At 35.4% G+C, this 19,610-nt stretch overlaps 1 protein-coding gene across 3 annotated transcripts in view; it reads left to right on the forward strand.

Annotated features, from left to right (window-relative positions):
- ddr2a (discoidin domain receptor tyrosine kinase 2a) overlaps positions 1-19,610 on the forward strand; it is a 47,348-nt gene that overhangs the window by 3,979 nt on the left and 23,759 nt on the right. For all 3 annotated transcript variants that reach the window (XM_007258365.4, XM_007258367.4, XM_007258366.4), the window contains exon 2: positions 15,508-15,615. In XM_007258365.4, coding sequence (XP_007258427.2) covers positions 15,510-15,615 — 106 coding nt within the window. In that variant the 5' untranslated portion in view covers positions 15,508-15,509. The remainder of the gene's footprint in view (positions 1-15,507; positions 15,616-19,610) is intronic.

A 19,610-nucleotide genomic window follows, 5' to 3' on the forward strand; every position in this document is an offset into this window, starting at 1 on the left:
CAACTCTTCTTTTATGATTTATCTTGAGTTAATTAACTTATTGCCTGGCCCAAACTACAGTATTTTATAAATCTCAGTGGTAAATTTTGACGTTTCATATTTTTGATTAAAGTATATGATCAGTCTGGCCCTGATTGCTTTGGAAAAATTGGAGAACTAAAGATTTTATTGTAGGCACCACACACAAATCTCGGAAATCAGGAAGATTTTCAAAAAGAGCAAATTAATTTTAAATAAGCTAAACAAACTAAGGAGCAGTTAAGATTTACAGTGTATATGTGGTTAATTGTGTGTTTTGAGCTTTGAAAGCCATTACTACCACATAATGCAACTGTCCCTCCTTTAAAATCTACAGTCTTAAACAGTTTAGTTTTTACGTATCTGTTCAGCTCAAAGTTGCTATTCATACGTTGAACTCCACCTGCTTTTTATAGATTATGTATTGAAGGAGTAATTAAAAGACATTGACAGCTTTCACCACGTCTCAGTCACACATCATACAGGCAGCCATGTGTGAGGAGAGTGTTGCTTTTATGAAAGGAAATGGAACAAGATTTCTTGGCAGGACCACTTTTTCCACAAGGCAAGGTTGCTGGGTTTAACGTAACTCTGAAAACTCGAGGTAGAATTGATCAGGCAGCTAGGCCTGGTTTCTGCAGGTGCAAAGGCAGAACTACTAGCATTCCCTTAAGGCACTATTTCATTCTAAACCACAACTCACAGGCATGTATTTTTACCAAACAGCTGGATTTCCTGTATCGATGTTGGGTTTGACACCAGCTTTTCATTAAACTGGGGCTTAAAAATATACTGTTAGCAGCTGTGGAAGTTTGACTGGGTGTTGATACTGCGACTGATTAGAAAGTAGGTCAGGTCAGTGTATGATCCTAGCACACAACGTCTTTAATTAGGTAGTATTTTGCACTGTTTAAAGAAAATGATGAGGTGGACAAAGAGTCTTTACTTTTCTCTACTAATTTAGTATATTTAGGGTGAACATAAATAATAAATAAAAAAAATCATGTGTTTTATACTTTACACACTCTTTACTTTTTTATCCCTTTTATTGCGAAGTCACAGCTCACAGGCCTTGAGCTTTTACCATTTTATCCTTGCTAGTCAGTTGATTTTACTGTAGATTTTTCAACCAAATTTATATCAGTATAAAATAAAAAACTACATAAATTAAATCTGGATGATATGAAAAACTACCATAAATGCCCACAGCGGATGTTTAACAAAGTGTAATGATATAGTATGTATTTCTAAAACCAAAAATAGCATGCTGTATAATTCTGTCTAAATACTAAATATCTAACTGTAAATCTAAGTAATAATGTAACGCATACAATATAATGCTTGACATTTGGGACATATCGCCCAACCCTACAAAAATAAGATTATTTGTCTTTGTTTGAGGACTTTTTACTTTTATATACATTTTGGCTTTACTTAAGTATGTTTTAGTCTAAAGCATCCACTTCTACTTGTTTTTGACACAGCATAGAAACTTTCAAATACTTTAGGAGTTGTTTTCCAGACTTAGATTAGGCCTAAAAAGATTATAAATAAATATAAATATAAAGACATTACCATACAGGTTATATTGCTCTTCACAATGGTAGGTTGACATTAACTTAACTTATTGTAGGCAATTAAAAATTGCATTTAATGAAATGAGATTTAGTCCCACTCACTGTTCCTAACTATCTAGCTAATCCCAAAAGTATGAAATCATCATCATTCTAGAGAACACAGTTCTACCACTGCTACACAGCTCAATGCTGGGGGTTTCTATACCCTTCTAGCCCATGCCTTGCATTAGATATCATTTTTTATTCTATTGGCAATACTTTAATACAGGAACTAGACAAGCTGTGTGTGCATTTGCACATCTGTATCTATCAGCAATAGGTACCACTTAAAGTAGCTGAATGCATAGATTTAAAGAGTTTCCACAGACATATGCCACAGTGGGCTGTAGACTACATCCACTGTATAAATCCACACATACTGTTTTTCTGAACAACAAAATAATACATAGTGTAATCTTAATGCATACACACAGGCCTGTCAGTCAGTTTACTTCGACTGTGTTATTTCACTGCCATTCTTTTGCAATCACCTGGATCCACTTTAGCTGGAACTGCCATTTGATTTGGATTTCATGCATTCCCGTAAAAATAAAATATCTACAATGCTATGTCCATTGCCTTAGGGGGGAAATAAAAGAGCCCTCAAATGAAAAGCACATGTTCCCTTCATGCTTAAGTGTACGGGTGTGTGAATATCAGCTCAAGTATGAGGCGTTCACCCAACACCATGTAGCAGGCCCAATAAAGTGCATTGTTCTGGGTCATGCTAACTTGAGTGCTGCCTTCTTAATAAGCTATTCTCACAGTCAGAAGTGTTTGTTTGGCACTGGAATGCTTTGAGGCATTGTGTGCCCTCCAAATTGTAGCAATACCAGGAATCTTTGCTTTAACCATACACTGAGGGCCTCAACTGGCCTTTTAAAAGCATACATGTATATACTAGTGCACATGTACATTTACGTGTAATTATGTAGACACATGTCTAACATTCAAAGTATTGCCGTAGGTGTCCAACGGCCATTATAGTAATTCATGACATGTCTGGGTAAGCTTAAAACTACTAGTTCTCTGCAACAATCATGATAATTCCATGATAATTCCAGTGTTCTTACACTCTTATGGTTTAGAGGAATTATTGATTTGTCATCTGTAATGAGATGAAATGAGCTGTGGAAGACTTTCGATGTAACCAGAATGCTTAAAGACGGGTGTTTAAAGGGCCCTCACTGTCATTTTCGGCTCAATTATTACAATTACAGTGCTCAGAAAGCCCGGGCTCCCTAGCATTTTCAGCCAGTGCCACTAATTGCTAACAGACTTTGACGCTGAGCTGTGCTGCAAGTTAATCCGAAGCCTTAGATAATGAATGCCTGCCATAAAACGTGAGAGAAAAAATCAGAAGTACTCAGAAGCTGCTTTTTATGATATATATTTTAGATATTTATATCATTAATGCATTATTTAACACCCAGTCACCTCAGCCCTGAAAGGTTTAAAAAAGTTTATTTATTATATCCCAGTTAAACAAGGATCTATTTATTTTTTTATCCCTGAAAAAAGTGTGAACCATTTTTCTGACCCTTCTTCCCTGCAAGTATGATGTTTATCTATACTTTCTACTTTCCTCTATTTAAAAGAGCTAAAGAACACAGGCAATTAAAAAAACAGCCAGAACACAATGTTTATACAACTTTTATGTAAAACCTGAAATTGCATAATTTTTTTTCATACTGTTTAGTACCTCTAGGCCTTTTTTATTATTATTTCAAATTTTTGCTCATTTTCTCTCCAGTTTACACGGCCAGATACCTAACCCACTCATTAGGACTCCCCTATTACTAGTGATGCCCCAACACCAGGAGGGTCAAGACTAGCACATGCCTCCTCCGATACATGTGAAGTCAGCCATTGCATCTTTTCGAACCGCTGCTGATGCAGCAGCAATTCAGTTGCGATATTTTTTATTTTTCCGGTAAAAAAAAATTCCGGTGGGAACATTTATTGTGACTCTCACCAAACTTCAGTGTCAAACCGAAATTAACCAGACCAATTTTTTACAATGTAACAAACACATAAGCTTTGGTGGTTGGGACACTGGGCACGACTTCCAGGTATGAAAACACCCTAAGGCACACTTGGTCTGGGAGAAGGGGGTGGGTCTACCAAATGAGAAGAACGGAAGAAAATAAAACCACAGCGTCCATGTTTTCTACAGTAACTGGTAGAAACAGACCTGGACATCTCACTAACCAAATATGCGTCATGGCCTCACTGATAAAATTGTGTGGTCCTGTGATTAGGCTTTTATCCAACATATTGGGTAACAGTTGGCAGGACTTGACTGCTGTATCATCTTTAAAGGAAAATCTATTACAGGATGCAGATTTCATCTTTCCTTCCACAAGGGATTGACTCATGCATATCCTACAATACAAACAGCAACAGAGTAGTGAGTTAGCAAAATCTGCTGACGTAAATAAGTTGCTCATTCTGACAGTCAGGATGCGTGTACAAGATTTTTTTGCTGTTTGTATAGTTGGTTGTGCATATGGGGTGGCTAAAAGTAAAGTGGCAAGGAGGGTGGTCCAACAGCTGGTTTGAACCCTTGGCCAATACACCTAGAGCCCACACTGCTCTTTCTGTTTCTGCTCTACTGGAGACAATAGGTCATAATTGGGCCACAAAATTACTAATTTCCTTTGCAAGGGACAGTATGTAAATAAGAACTAAATATGCTGGCATGCCAGGACATACTGTATGTATCTGAATATACCATATATTCATAAGGTCACTCTTATGCAAAGACTGAGCATTTTCATTTCATGTATCATGGCATTCAGAACGTCTGAATTTAAGTTTAAAGACTTTTAAATCTCTTACTTTGTTACTTTGTTCTACACTTTTTTAATACTTTCCCCACTGTGTGTGTTCATATACTGTCCTCTTAACTCATATCACTCAGCACTAACTTCATCATCCCCATATTTTATTTGCATGTGGTTGCTAAAGAACCTGCACACCTCATAACTCTCTCTCTGTCTCTCTCTCTCGTCCTTTGCCACTCGCGTGAGAGCCGTGTTGACTGTAGCGGCCACACAGAGGGCATGAACTGTGTACTTGTTCCCTTTTCTATGCCCCACTGAGGGGCAGTATTATGTTTTGGGATCAGGTAGATCCTCTACTATTGACATTGCAGGGTTTCTTCGAGGGAACTGCCTCGTAACGCACCATCAGTCCCTGTTTGCAGAGGTGTTGTTGTTTTTAAAGCGCCATTTCTTCTAAATGCTGATTGTTTCCGCCCCAACGCTTTTCCTGTTTGCTTTTCAGTAATGATATTTTCAGGAGTGATATTCAAGGCCTTATTACACAAAATACTTGTTTACGTCAGAGTGGCGGTACTTTTGGAGAGAGCCAGGCTGAGGTCCAGCAGCTGTGAGCTGTCCTGTGGAGAAGGTTGGATTCCAAAACATTATGTTGATTTCATAAGTTAGTCCTTCATAAGGTACTTTTGTGTTCTTACATTCTTCCTAATAAACCGGAATAATAAAATATGGTAAAACAGAACAAAAAGAAAAAGAGGAGATCAACCAATTTTGTGTCTTTTAGAATAGATTTAGGCCCAATCACATTTCTCTTTTGTACCTATACCTCTTGTTTTTGATTGTAAGCCCCCCTCTAAGAATTGGGACAACCCTTCAAGCACCTGATACTGATATATAGCCTCAGAGAATTAAAGTTTAGCAATTCAACTGCTGCTTAACTAAATATTTTTAGGGCAGTGTATGTCTTTAGAAAGGGGGCAGATGGTACAGCAATTCATTATTATTGTCTATTCCTTAATTCCTCTGTGATGAGGAACTGAATGTTTTCCATTCCACCTTAAATGCTGCAGCCTTTGCCATCTGTTGCACCATTTGAGGTGGAATGGGAAAATTAGCTACTAAGACAAACTGCTGACAATTTTTTCATTAGTAGCTTGTTTTGAATAAAATGTCCATAAACTATAGTAATATAGTGTTTATCAATATTTTTAACAAGGAAAATACTTGTATAAAATATACTTTAATATTAAAATACATGCCTCTATCTTGTCAGTAATTCTCATACCCCTCTGTTTGGAGTGTGCCTCTAGAAAATCTCTGTCTGAAGGGCCATGTAGTCCTAACACCTTTCCCTACCTCTCCAGCCTAACACTAACATTAAGGGAGGGCAAAGTGGTAAGGACTAAAGGTGAAATGGGAGTGTTTTTGTTGACTTATTTATAAACTTACAAGTACCTCACTTTCTTTTTTTTTCGAATCATATCAATGCATTCTTTTAAGAAACAATTAAAAACATCTTTCTAATCTTTCTAATCATTTTAACTAAAATGTAAACCTTTATTTTTGCATTTAGCCTTTTCCACTCATATGCCATAAGTCATGTGATAGCAGTTTGTAATTTGATCATGAAATATTAACTCAGGGGACAGCTTGGATATGCCCACACCTGTATCCACAGTGTCATGTTTACACCAGGAATATGTCATTTAAGACATTTTTTCCCACAGTGTACAACAAATTGGCCATTTGAACAGACAAGAAATTCTCATCTACATTCAAGGCAGGAGGCTTCACACAGATCCAACAGTTCATCAGTTATAAAGAAAAGCACTGAACCTTTTTGTCACTTTATATTTTATACTGCATGAAAAGATAATGATAATGATTATTATTATTGTACATTATTATGTCTTGTTTTTCATTATACTATCGTGTCCTACTTTTAGGTAGGGTGGAAGACACTCATATTGAAACCTTAAAAAAACAGACAGAAAAACATGCGGAATGGTGGAATTCCCCCTTTTTGAGGAGAGTCGTTTTGGCAAGTGTGAGAAATCTATGACACATTCTTTAAATATTGTATGCTAGGTAGAGTTTTTTTTTTCACTCTTATACCGTTTTAACATAACAAAAGAGTTTGGGCACTCTGCAAGGTCAGTATTTGGCCCTCCCTTTGGCAAGCAACACTTGTAAATGCTCTTTTATAGTCAGCAAAGAGTCTTATAATTCTTTTGGGGATTTTCTTCCATTTCTTTCCTTGCAAAAAGCATCAAACTCTGAGATTTGTAGTTAGGCTTTTTTCCATGCGCAGTACTTTTAAGGCCTATCCACAGATTTTCACATTTTTTGTGATGTTTAGGCTGGGGCACTGTATGGGCACCTCAAAACCTTCAGCTTTCTTCTTGTCCGTTGTGGGCTTTGATGTGTATTTAGGATCATTAATATGCTGCAGAAGCCATAATCTTTTTATACTTAGCTTCTTTACATACGGTGTGATATTTCAGTACAAGTTCAATTTTATTGAATTTGTTTTTTTCAGTCCAATGTTTCTTGTGCCACTGGCTGCAGCACAACCCAAAACATAATTGATCCACACCCATGCTTAACAGTTGGAGATGAGTTGTTTCCATGAAATCCTGCACTCATCAAAAACTGCACATATCTTTTCAAATTGCAAAATTAAATTTTAAATTCATCATATAACTTTTCTAAAATTTGTCATAACTTGTCACTTTCATGAAGAGTATATTTGGGCAGTAAATTTGAACAAGTGCATCATTTTTTTTTCAGTCAAACAAGTGCTCTGATTTACCTTTCTAGCAATCAGTACCATTTTAAAATAATTTTGCAAACTGAGCAAACAACTAATTGATTCTTAACTTCTAATAGCCCTTGTAATTATAAGCAACTTTTAAATGGAGTCCTACTGATTTTTGAAACAGGGTTTGAGAAGAGTATAAAAAAGGCATGCAAATCTGTTAAATGTCACAAAAAAGAAACTGTTATTGTGTCCCATGATTTCTGTCTCATGAAAGCTAACGAATGTAGCATTGACCTTCAATACATGTCTTTGGAAATATATATTTGGAATTTTTCATGTAGAAAGTCTAGAATGTCTTTGTCTTTCCACATGGACAATTTTAGCAAGACACTCATCAGTGGATTGATGAAAGTTTTAAATGCCTGCACAACAAGAAATTAAATGTCCAAGATCCATCTGGCATCCACTTTCAGGCCTTGCTCAAAGTCTGACAATTCACAATGCCTTACCATGAGCACGATGGCCAGTGTGTAGCCTCAATCAGGTGTTACATTTGAGCAGCAACAGAGGACGTTTTTAATACTGCAGACAGTGCTTACATGACACAACTATGCTGGCAGTAGACTGAGGTAGAGGAGTGAAGGCACACGACAAACTGGTTGCCACAACATGTCGCAAGCAACATGACTAGTTGTACAATATTTAGGTTTTCAAGTACACATGAAGTTGAATGGTCTTAGTTTTAGAATTTAAAGCTTATGCATGTAGTGTGACTGCATTGTACAGAAATACCTGTGAGAAATCTCTCAGTGTGAGATTTACCCAAGCTCAGAGCAGCTGTCAGGATGGAGAATGACTCAGGAATCTTACACAAACCAGGCCTGGGATGAGGGAAGGGCCACACTGGCCAGTATAGCATATTTGGAAGCATTCTGCACTTATTTGACCCAGCTATATAATGACCTTTTTTCTGCATCTGTGTTTGTCTATGTACTCTCACAGGAAAAAATAGAAAACCTTATTAAAACATACATTTTTACGTATTTAACCATATGAACCATATGATCTTGATTTTAACAATATTGAGAGTTTATTTCCAAATCCTTTCCCAAATTCATCTGAAACTGAAACCTTATTTCCAATTGAAACCTTAGACCAAGAGCTAACCAAACTAAAGCTATATCAAAAATATCAGAAATGTGTCCTATTCAGACAGGATTTTGAGGTAGGAAGGCACCCAGTCATGTTTGAATGGAAGTATAGTAATCTAGCCTTGTGTTTTATTGGGCAAAAATGCTAATCGATAATGACTACACAGCTAACAACTCATATATAGCAGTAAACTGCTAATGTCATGGCAATGTTAGGATGGATTGTTGCTTTTGTGAATCAGTTGATTCATAGACCTACACTACACTACACTGCATTCTATGGCAGCATAGACAACAAAAGTCCCGTCCATAATGTCCAAATCATATGCAGCTAATAAGAGCCCTAAAAGGTAGGATGTCCTGAGAAATTGCATATTCTTTGATTACATTTTTTTAATTATATTCTTCAGTTTTATGTGGTTTCAAGTATATATCATCAAAAAATTGTTGCACCAAGAGGGAAATAATAGATTGCAATGCTATCTGGAAAGAAAATAGAGGTGAAAAGTTGATATGGGCAATATTTAATAAGTTAAAAATACAGAAGTAGTGTAGGAGAACATGCCAAGATGTATGAAAACTTTGATTAAAAACCAGGGTTAGTCCACCAAAAATTGATTTCTGAGCATTTTTCGAGGTCTGAAAGCTCTGCATCTTTTTTTTTATTTCAGCCATTTATTTATTAACTGCAAATAGAAAACCAAATTAGAAACCATGCTTAATTGTATGAAGCCCCCCAGAACAGAGCTGTACAGCAGTGGAACTGTGTTCTCTAGAATGATGAGTCTCCATCCAGTACTTTTGGGATGAGTTGACAAATTGGGAATAAGGTTGGGCTGTGATAATCCAGCATCCTAACAATCTTTAACACTCTTCTCACTGAATGCAATCAGATTCTCACAACAGTGCTTAACAACCTTGTTAAAAGTTTTTTTTGACCTCTAGAGATAGTACCTTTAAAAAGGCAGGATAACTTATTTTACAATACATTTGATTTTAGTAGAAACAGTAAATGGTATCCCAATACTTTTATTCATTAAGATTTTTCAGAGAATGTATTATCTGTTTTCTATGGATACTGCCCATTGATTTTGTGCATTCAGTAAAATTCCTCTAGCGTATGTCTGTAAGGGATTTGAAGTAATTGGCAACTTTAAACCGAACTGGAGCAGATTTTTTATGTTAGCCCTGTGCCAATGTAGCCATGGAAACAAGTACAGCAAAGACAGATGGTTCTGTGGCTTTACAGTAATGGAGGTGAATGTGAATTCCATCCACAGTCCATCAGCCCTCATTTTATGCATTATTTTGAAGCAGACGGAGTCACATAAATGCATAGTTCTGAGGGATTGCACCAAAACTTTGTTTAATTTCATGTCTCTATGTGTAAGATCCATATGTGGCTCCAGTCTCAAGTTCCCCTCTCTCATACAGTACATACACTATGTGTTTAGATGTTAGTAGACACCTGTAAGATTTTGATTGCATTCAGCTACAAGAGCAACAGTAAGGTGCTGATGTGCTGATGGCGGTGGATAATTGATCCTGGATAAGAAACATCTTTCCAACTTCCAGAAGTTAGTAGATGGAGTTCCATCACTTTAGAGAATGCAGGGTTTATAACCCTGCACTTTAGACTTGTTTAAAGTCTATAGTATTTCTTTGCAGCTTCATTGAACGGAGCCAGTAAAATTGCAGATGTCTTTAGTTTTTCTATAAAATGCTAATTATGGTGAAATAGTGGAATAATTAAATAAATCGGAAAGAATATACTAATATTTAAGGGTGTGCCATATCATATCGTACGTGATAATATCGCCAACATTTCTGAATATTGTGAACGATATTATACCCTTAAATATCGTGCCATATCACCCACCCCTAATTATCACATCAGGGTACTACTTTTTTACTGTTTTTAGCAAAAGACTAATACATATATTTTATATATATATATCTTAGTTAGGGGTGTGCCATATCATAAAAAAAAATAATTTTTCATATTTTCATTTTGTTGCAGTAGTGTATTCTTGAAAAAAAGGCCAAAAGGCCTTTACAAGGCCAATGTTCATAGTCATGAAATCATTAAAAAAAGGGTTTTTTTTCCCATTTCTGTATTATTTTGCATTAGGTGATCATCCACACGCATTTACTGTGGCCTTACAAAATGTCATGTGGTGCAACCACAGCATAATTTATTTCCTTAACATTTTTCATACATTTTCAATAGTGTAATGTGTTTATCTCATAGTTGCCCTCTTGACAGCACTTATCAGACATATTTGTCTTGAAAATCAAATGAAATTGATAGAAAGTAAAAAAAAATATCATCAATTTAAGAATAATATATCAGTAATTAATATTTCAGCCACAACAAATATTTTTTATTAGAATTAATTACATAACATTACATATATAGGAGAGATACCACATATATATATATATATATATATATATATATATATATATATATATATATATGTCTATATGTCTTGCATTTAAACCTGCATACAATTCAATTGGACAGGTGTCATTGGCCCGTGTATTATATGAATTTGGCTACTTTTTTGCATGTGTAACAACTACTGGTACACACCCCTCCACAGTAAATACCTTTTTAATGGAGAGCTTATGGAGACAAACTCCTCAAACGACTGTTTTTTCTCCTCACTGCTAAGAACAATCTAGCCCAGTGAGTTTCTCTAGAACGAAGCATTCCACATTAAACCATGCTGAATGACATTGTTTACATTTCCACCAGTGAATTGTGGGAAAATTTTGTAAAATCGGGAAAATTCCCTTTTTTATATTGATATAACAAAGCCCTAAGATTAATAACTGTACAATAAAACCTGCAGTTTAACAGAGTTAAAATATGTCTGTTTGAACCGCAGGTCTGTGTGAAAGCAGTTATGTGAGAGTGTAAGCATGCCTGTGTGTGGCTGTGGGAAGTGCTGGTAGTACAGCACAGTGGAGAACCTTCTCCCCACTGTGCTGTAACCCCAGCATGCACCACACTGAATAATTGAGGGTCCCTCATAACCTGGGTCATGGCTGCTTCTCTCTCTGTCTGGTATGGCCAATGCCGACGAGTTCACACGAGTTAACTCAGGGTCACTGGTGTTATTGGAGGGGTAAAGCATGTTTATTGTACGGGGAGTCTACGAGAAGCTATATAGGGTTGAGCCATGGAGTTGGAGAGTATGAAGGCCAGAAAGGAAACTTTATGTTTGAGCTTTAGCTTCCCACTAGCTCATTTGTGTTGAAATCTCCTTCCACTCAATGGCAGTGATGTGACTGTGCTTTAAGAAGTGGTGAAGGTGCACTTTTAAAGTCTGTCATAAACAAATAGACCTGACTATAACTGTAGGACATTTAACATGTGTTCTGAAGTGTAAAATAATAATAATTCATGCATCTCTGCCACATATGAACTGAAAGCATATGAAAATGGGTTATTCAAGGCAGGAAATCAACAAATCACACAATTATCCAGCTGTGATAGAAACTCTCAAAGCAAAAACAGCAGAATAAAAAGAAAAATGAGCAAACATTTAATTTTTGTGGTTCATTGTCATTTCTTTGAACTAAGCAACAAATGTAAGCTCATATTTGATTTCTTATAGATTTTTGTTTCTGTGTAAGGATGTAAGGTAAGGCTCTTGCTAAATTTCTCATGTCCATCCAGATCTGTAGCCCTGATGTCACTGCTGCTGCATACACCATGGTGCTCATTCCTCGTCCTGAAGATCTTCCAACTCTGGAGATTTCAGATCTAACACACATGAGTATTGAATGTTCATATGTCCCAAAGGGCCTTAATTATCTGGATTAGCTGTGAGATACAAGGGGGAGGTAAACTCTGCAGGGTGGTAGATCTCCAGGGCCAGGAATAAGCAATCCTGACATACACAGTTTAGATTTTCACCCTTTTTACATTTAATATCAATCATTATCTGCCCCAGCTGTTCCTTGTCTATGTATATATACCCCATCATTTTTGTGCTTTTTGACCCAGAGTTGTGCTTTGGTGTTTTTTCTTCTGTTACTCGTTTGTTGTAGTTTATTATCTTTATTTTGTTGGTTTGTTTGTTTGACTTGTGATCTGTTGATCCTTGCTTGTCTATCAAATATTAATTTTGCTTGTTTTCTAGTCTTAGTGTTATTTGTTACTTTGCTTGTTTTTCAATATGAATACTACTAAAACCAATTTTGCATTTGCATTCTGCCTCTAACTCTGAAATGTTTCAAAAAGTCTATTTTGTATTTGTTTTTTTTATTTACCATAACATTTTAAAGATTTTTGTATAATTGTCTATATTGCTGTTTATATTTGTACAGTTTTTGATAAGTTATAGCTGTTTACAAATAAGACAGGTGTTTTTTATTTCTACTTAATGTTTGAAAATGTTATACTACATTTCATTTACAAAAATATTGTTAAAAATACTCTGAAATATTGTGATATTATTTTAGGGCCATATCACCCAACCCTACAAACAATAGTAATATTTTTTTGTTTTGTTATGTAAGCCGCATACGTAAATTAGCTATCATGAATCACTAATCCTCTACTAGACAATACATTAGGAATTCCTACCACAGAGTGTTTAAGTAAAGCCCAGCAGTGTGTTTACGAGTGTTATATAAATCCTGACTAAAGGGTGAGTGACTGAAGGGCAACACAAACATGGATCCCTGTTGGATAGCTCAGAAGAGTTTCCACCCAAAAGTATTTATCCACGGCCAAACACAACTCTCCTCACAGGGCTGCGTAGGAGTGGCCCATATATGAACATGTTGGGATCAGATTGTTTTCCACTCATTCTCGACAGAAAGGCCCGTTCTTCCTGCAGATCCTTAAAAATAAACTGTTAGACATTTAAACTACAGCACTTTCATTTGTTGACAACTATGAAATTACTGTTATTTGAACTGTAGAGTGGTAATACTGTACTTATGATGGTAAGTAACTAAAATAGGTAGGTTAATTTACAGGCCATTAGAATTTAATGAATTTGATGATGGTCAGCTACAATAACATTTACAATTATGGCATTTAGTTAAAACTCTTATCCAAAGTGATTTACAAGTTTATTTCTATTACAGAGGTGGGCCGATGTAGTGCTAGTAGTCTGCCAGAAGGACTCTTATTGGTGTAGCACAGCATTGAACCGTAGTCTTTCAAATGGTGTCGTAGGAGGTGGTGTTATCCACTGCGTCACACCAACCGCAATTGGCAGTTTTCAAATGTTTGAAAACTACTTCGCATCTATATGGATATGGTTAAAAAGTGTTTTGCTCAATTAAATATGCCTTATAAATATTGTTTTAAAACTCAAAGATCTCAAAAGTGATATTATTTTGTAATTTCCTAATACAATAGCACTGTATTAATTGCATACACATTCAATTTATATTCCACAGGTTTAAGTCTGACCTTCTGATCTTTTTTCTTGCTGTTTCAATGTCAGTAAATAACAACATTGTGAACAGCAAAAATGTAAAGGGTAATTTTTTTCCACAAATACATAACTGTACATAATTTTCGTCATTCTTAGAAAAAGGGGTGTCAAATGTTTATTGGAAGATCCTACCAGTGTTTTTTTTTCTATTATATCCATCAAAAAATAAATTGTGGCACATTTTTGTCAAGAGTGAAAGTATCAACCCTCTATGAATTTTATTTTTCAGAGGACAACAAGTACTGCTTTAGCATTATGTCCCAACTGCAAAGGCAACAAAAGAAAAACACTGCTTTAGTGAGTAAATGGAAACAAAATATATATTTTAATAGCTCATTGTGTTTATTTACATATTCAAGTACATGTAGTTCAACAATACATATTTTATTGGTAAAAGTATTTTAAATTAAACATTTTAAAAGTATATTTATTTTACCAATTTTGTGCATTGCATCCCATGTGGCTTTGGAGGACAGAGCCATATAGTTTTGCCACAATATTTTAAAATCTACATTAAAGAATAAAATGTACAGGATAATAACCAAAAAGATGTTTTGTCGCCTGAGGGCAACACCATGCCATAGAGGGTTAAAAATCATGCATGCTTAAATTTCTTTTTTTTTTTTTTTTTTTGAGGGTTCTGTTAAAAAGACTATGGGTCTATCTACGAGAGTATATTTTTATTATTTATATTCTGTTTAGCATCCATCTTTCATAATTTTCTTTATATATTAAATCATGTTTTCTCACTTTTCTGTCAGACTATTCATCATAACGCGTTAAGACAGAGTAAAGGACATCTATTGTGTGAACATTTTGTAAAAATACTTGTTTTACTGTGGACAAATACTTTTGCATGGTTGAGTTTAATTAAAATATTTCAACAGCTTAAAGCCTTTAAAAGGCTATGAACCACTGATAAATTCACGCTTCAATTCCTTATTCTTATTATTCTAGAATATCTTGGCCAGTTTTCATTGTTTTCCACGTGTTTACTAATTAATAAAGCTGAAATGGTTGCTCTTTTTGGTGCTGTGAGCACTGTCCAGCTGAGGTAATGTCTGAGTCACTGTCAGGCGCCTTGCTCTAAGTCCCCTGCTTAGATTGTTTTTGCACGGAATGCCAAGCACTCTAAGCCAACACATTTGTAATGCAACATAAAAATTGCCATGAGCAACATTGTCTTCATATAATATTTTTATGACGCTCAAGTTAAGTTTTAATTACGCGTGTTACTGTCTATAACTGCATTATTTCCCTCCACCTGCATACCTAAATACATCTCCTCCCGCATAATTCCATGACTATGAAGAGCAATAAATCTGGACATCTAGTAAGTGGCTTTTTGTACTGAGGTAATTAATCAACTCAGTCCAAAGTGCTGTGTATCAATTTAAATGCTCCCACCATTTTGTCGTGAGAAGCTCAGCTCACATGGCTGTGGTGTGATTAATGAATTGAAATTCCACCAGCCTCTGCAGGCAATTATTGCATCTTTATTGGCCCAAGTAAAATCATGGTTTCAGTAAAATGTGTTTGTTTTGCCATTAAATTTATCTCATGACTTGGTGCCTTAATGTCATAGTACTGAAGAACTCATTACAACAGAACTGCAGGATAGATTTAGTGGAATTGTTCCTGATATACCTTTTCCTACACTGGTTTAGGTTGTGGTCTTATATTAATGTTTGTTGTCTGTTTTCTCTTCCTCAGCAATGAAGGCCTGGTCTTTAAAGGAGATGAACCACCTTTGGAAGATGCCCTTTCCATTACCACTTCTGCTTTACCTGTTAGGGACTGCAAAATCCCAAGTGAATCCAAGTAAAGCCATTTGCTTACGTTTTACTTTTTATTATTTCATGATATATTTTCAGTGTGCTCTCAAATTTCTTACAAAACATTGAGAAAATCAGTGGCCTTGGTTTAAAATAATTATTTTACATATGTTCTACATTCTACAGTGCATTATATTGTGTACAGTTTTTATGATTGGAAATGCCTCACATAATTTATACTTTACTGAAGTATTTACTTTTGAGTACTTTTTCATTTAATTTTCATTTCTGCTTGTGTCAGTCATTAAAATTCCCATTCAGATGAAAATTGTGTTTTTTTTTAAACATCCATCAACATTGATTCTGCTATTAAATTAAAGCAGCATTATGTGAGAATTCGTAATTCTTGCTGCCCGTACTTTCCACTTTAAGCCTTTATTGAAAGAAGCATGTGGGCTGAGGCAGTTGAGTAATATTACAAGGATTTGCATAAATATGATTTGAGTTGTTTTTTAAAGTGTTTTATTGTTTTTGTGAACCTTGAGCATTTTCCTGCCTGCCTTACCAAAGTTATATATTGCTGTTATCACAATAGAAATAAAGTGTAGCAACAATAGAAATGTAGTTCTTCTGTTTGCATTTTAAATGTGTTATTTTAGCATAAAAATGCTATGTAATGTTGCTTTTACCTGACTAGGCCTACACTAGTTTAAGAATAGTACTGTTATCAGTTAGTTACCACAATACCGTGCCTCATACCCCACCAAACAAAAAGTAATTTATATTTAATTTAAGTTTTCTTAAGTGTAGATGTTTATATATATATTGATTGTGAGTTTACAATTTTATTTAAAAAAAAAATCTATAAAACTGTATGTACATTTTTGGTAAGAACGTGTACTGAGCATGCAAAAACAAACTTTTAAAATGTGCAGAGTGGATGAATCTGGTGATTTTAGCAAGGATTGTGTTTATTTGGTTTAATGATGTGTAAAAGAGCAGATGAAGACTGATTTTGCTCTTCTGATATCTTATTGTCTGCAGTAAGATAACTTCATGGTCGCTAAGTTAACTATGAAAAGCTGTTAAAGCCAGAAAAGTCCTGGGAGCAACCAGACACTCTGCTTTTAGAATTACTGTAATACACATGGCATTGCAGAAATGGCTGCAGAAGCACATTTAAGCCATTTATTCTAATATTTTTTACTCCCTCCCCACTCAGCAACACTACTGCTTTAAATTTAACAGATAAAAACTCTTATGGACAGCTGCTTTAAAGTTTTACATCCGTGCAGCTTTTGGACTGGCTGTAATAGAGCAGACCACTTGCCCTGAATCGGGTTTGGAAGCTGCTTAAGTTCTATTCTGGATTATATGTGAAACTTCTACGTAGCTTTGATCCGTGCCGTTCTACTCCAGCATGGGTGGTTTGTGGGGAGGAAAGTGTGATGTCAATGTGAGGTTCAATTATATTTTACAAGGAAACCAGAAGCTAGTGACATGGCAGGCAAAGATACAGTAGAGCCAAGGGAAAGAAATGAAGAGAACGGATCCTGGAGGATGAAAATCACACCATTCTGTTACAGTATATCAATATAAAAGCTCTATTAGCAGGTATATTAGGTTATTTTTGTAGTCAGAGAAGCTACAGAGGAGTAAGAGCATGGCTGGGCAATGCATGTGGAATGTATAGTGTAGGTTAATGGCTGCTTTTACAGCTGCGTGTCAGGTTGCTTTATGGCACGGCAAGGACGAAAAATGTACAGTTCCTCATACAGATTAACAGCAGAGTTTAATTTCTGCCTTGTTTGGCTTGCTACCAGCAAATGTTTGGTGTGTTTTAAGGTAAAGAAGTTCTGTCCCTGGGGGTTTTGGTCAAGGACTTGAGGTCGTTTTAAAGGCTTCATGGCTTTCCATGTTCGTGAAAAAGCCTCACACACAGCTGTTCTGAATACTGTTTTCTCATGCTGGAAGTTTATTGACATATGGTGTTCAACAAGCACTTTGGGTTAACATTACTTTTTGAGAATTTTGGAGAACTTTGGAGATTGGACAACACCCCCACACACCAGTTCACAAAGCTAGAATGATTATATGTAGCTCAGCATGAAGCACCGCTAGCTTTTTTTTTATATCGCTGATCTGAGAGGTGTCCAAAAATTCAAACAAAAGAACAAAAGAAAACTCTCCCAGCTTTCTGTGGTTTTATGACTATGTGTCATTTCAGGTCTACGTCTTTCGGTTCAGTCGCTGTGCTCTCATTGGATTGCAAAAGCAGGCCCAGATCTGTATTTTCTTTTTATCATGCTGGAGTCCACTGTGACCGCTGCAGGAGCATGACCTGCCAGAGACAGCCATCTTATTCCGTTTAGCTCTGCCATGTGTACATGGATGAGTCAAGGCTTTATAAAGTAACTATACACTATTGTTCATATTAAATTATGATTCATTATCATTATACTTATTTGTCAGCTCATATAAGACATCATTTATGCATTATCTTTTTTGTGATGCTAGCTCTCAAAGCTGCCAGGTACTTAAACTACCTTTAATCGAACAATAAATTAATCAACCTTTATTTTCACTTGTGAATACATTGAGGGTGACACTCATTTACAATTCAATGAGAATTTAAAGGTTAAAAGAGATTGAAAACATGTATCAAGAAATTAGAAATAATAAGGAACAAAATAGTAAAAAGAAATATTAATAAAAGAAATACAAATTTTAAATGGATATTTAATGAAACTTGAAATTTCTCAAAAGACCATAAAAAATGAATTATAAAATATAAAATTAAGAAAAGATAATATTAGTAAAAGTAACGTAAAATGATAAGAATGATAAGAAATTATCAAATTAATAATAATGAGCTAAGAACATATGAATCAAAATGAAAACATAAGAATAAAAAAACTGAATAAAAAAAATCTATCAATAAAAAAAATAAATAAAAAAGGTTCAGTAATCCCAGCAAGCTTGAACTTTTCCTGTAAAGAATTCCAGCTTGCTGGTGCAGTGTTGCTAAAAGCAGATTTTCCCAGTTCACTGAAAACTCTTGGTACATGACAGGTAATCCAGCCGCTGGAATGAGTCTTTTAGGTATTGTTACACCCAAACAGTTTCAACATATGCATTTAACTGTAGTAAAAACAGAAAAAGAAAAACTGGAAAACTGAAGCTGAGCCACCAAAATATTTATCTCTTTTAGTATAAATCATTATAGTTGTTTTCTGCAAACGCAACTTTTGCTTTTTGCCATTTCTTTCCTTAAATGAAAGTAAAAGTGAAATTCTAACTTTTCCTAAATATTTCAAAAGAAGTCCACAAACTACAAACTATTAATGGGTCGCTTATTGTTACACAATATCTTGTTTAGGACCTTGCTATTCTTCTTTACCAAAAAAAATCTCTAATGCTACACTTAAATGACTATTCTTTCACATTTTGCTGCTACAAACATAATATTACAGAAGGTAACCTCTCTTCAGCAACACAAAACTAACTGTTATTCCTATAATGCCTGTCAGTGCCTCCTAAAACTCTTTTAGACTGGATTTCACAGAATCCCATTGCATCTGACAATACCACCAAATTACCAACCATGTCCCCAGTTTGTCACTGATTAAATGTTTCCTTGCTCCCAGTCCCCTTTGTACTAATTACTCTCACCCCTGTCTTATTAAGCTCTTTGAATTTAAACCTCTAAACAAACATTGCTAACTCTTGTCATACTGTACTGGGTGTTTCTTTCTGTTTTGTTATCATGTTTCAGTTCTTGTGTATTTTGTTTTTGCTTTTTGCTTTTTCGTCTTCCTGGTTGTGTTTCAGATTAGCGTTCTGGTTATGCCCTTGTCTGTCCTGTTTGCTATGGTTTGGGCCTTTTGGCTGGTCTATGCTCTGACTGTTGTTATACGGCCTGGTCTTTTTAAAAATGAAGCATTGTTTTATGTCTGCTAGCATCTGGCTGGATTGTGTAGCTTAACACTAGCTGTTTAGCTGGGATGTTCATAGACAGTTATGGATGAATGGGAAGTTTGT

This window comes from Astyanax mexicanus, chromosome 5, assembly GCF_023375975.1.
Source record: "Astyanax mexicanus isolate ESR-SI-001 chromosome 5, AstMex3_surface, whole genome shotgun sequence".
NCBI lineage: Eukaryota > Metazoa > Chordata > Actinopteri > Characiformes > Acestrorhamphidae > Astyanax > Astyanax mexicanus.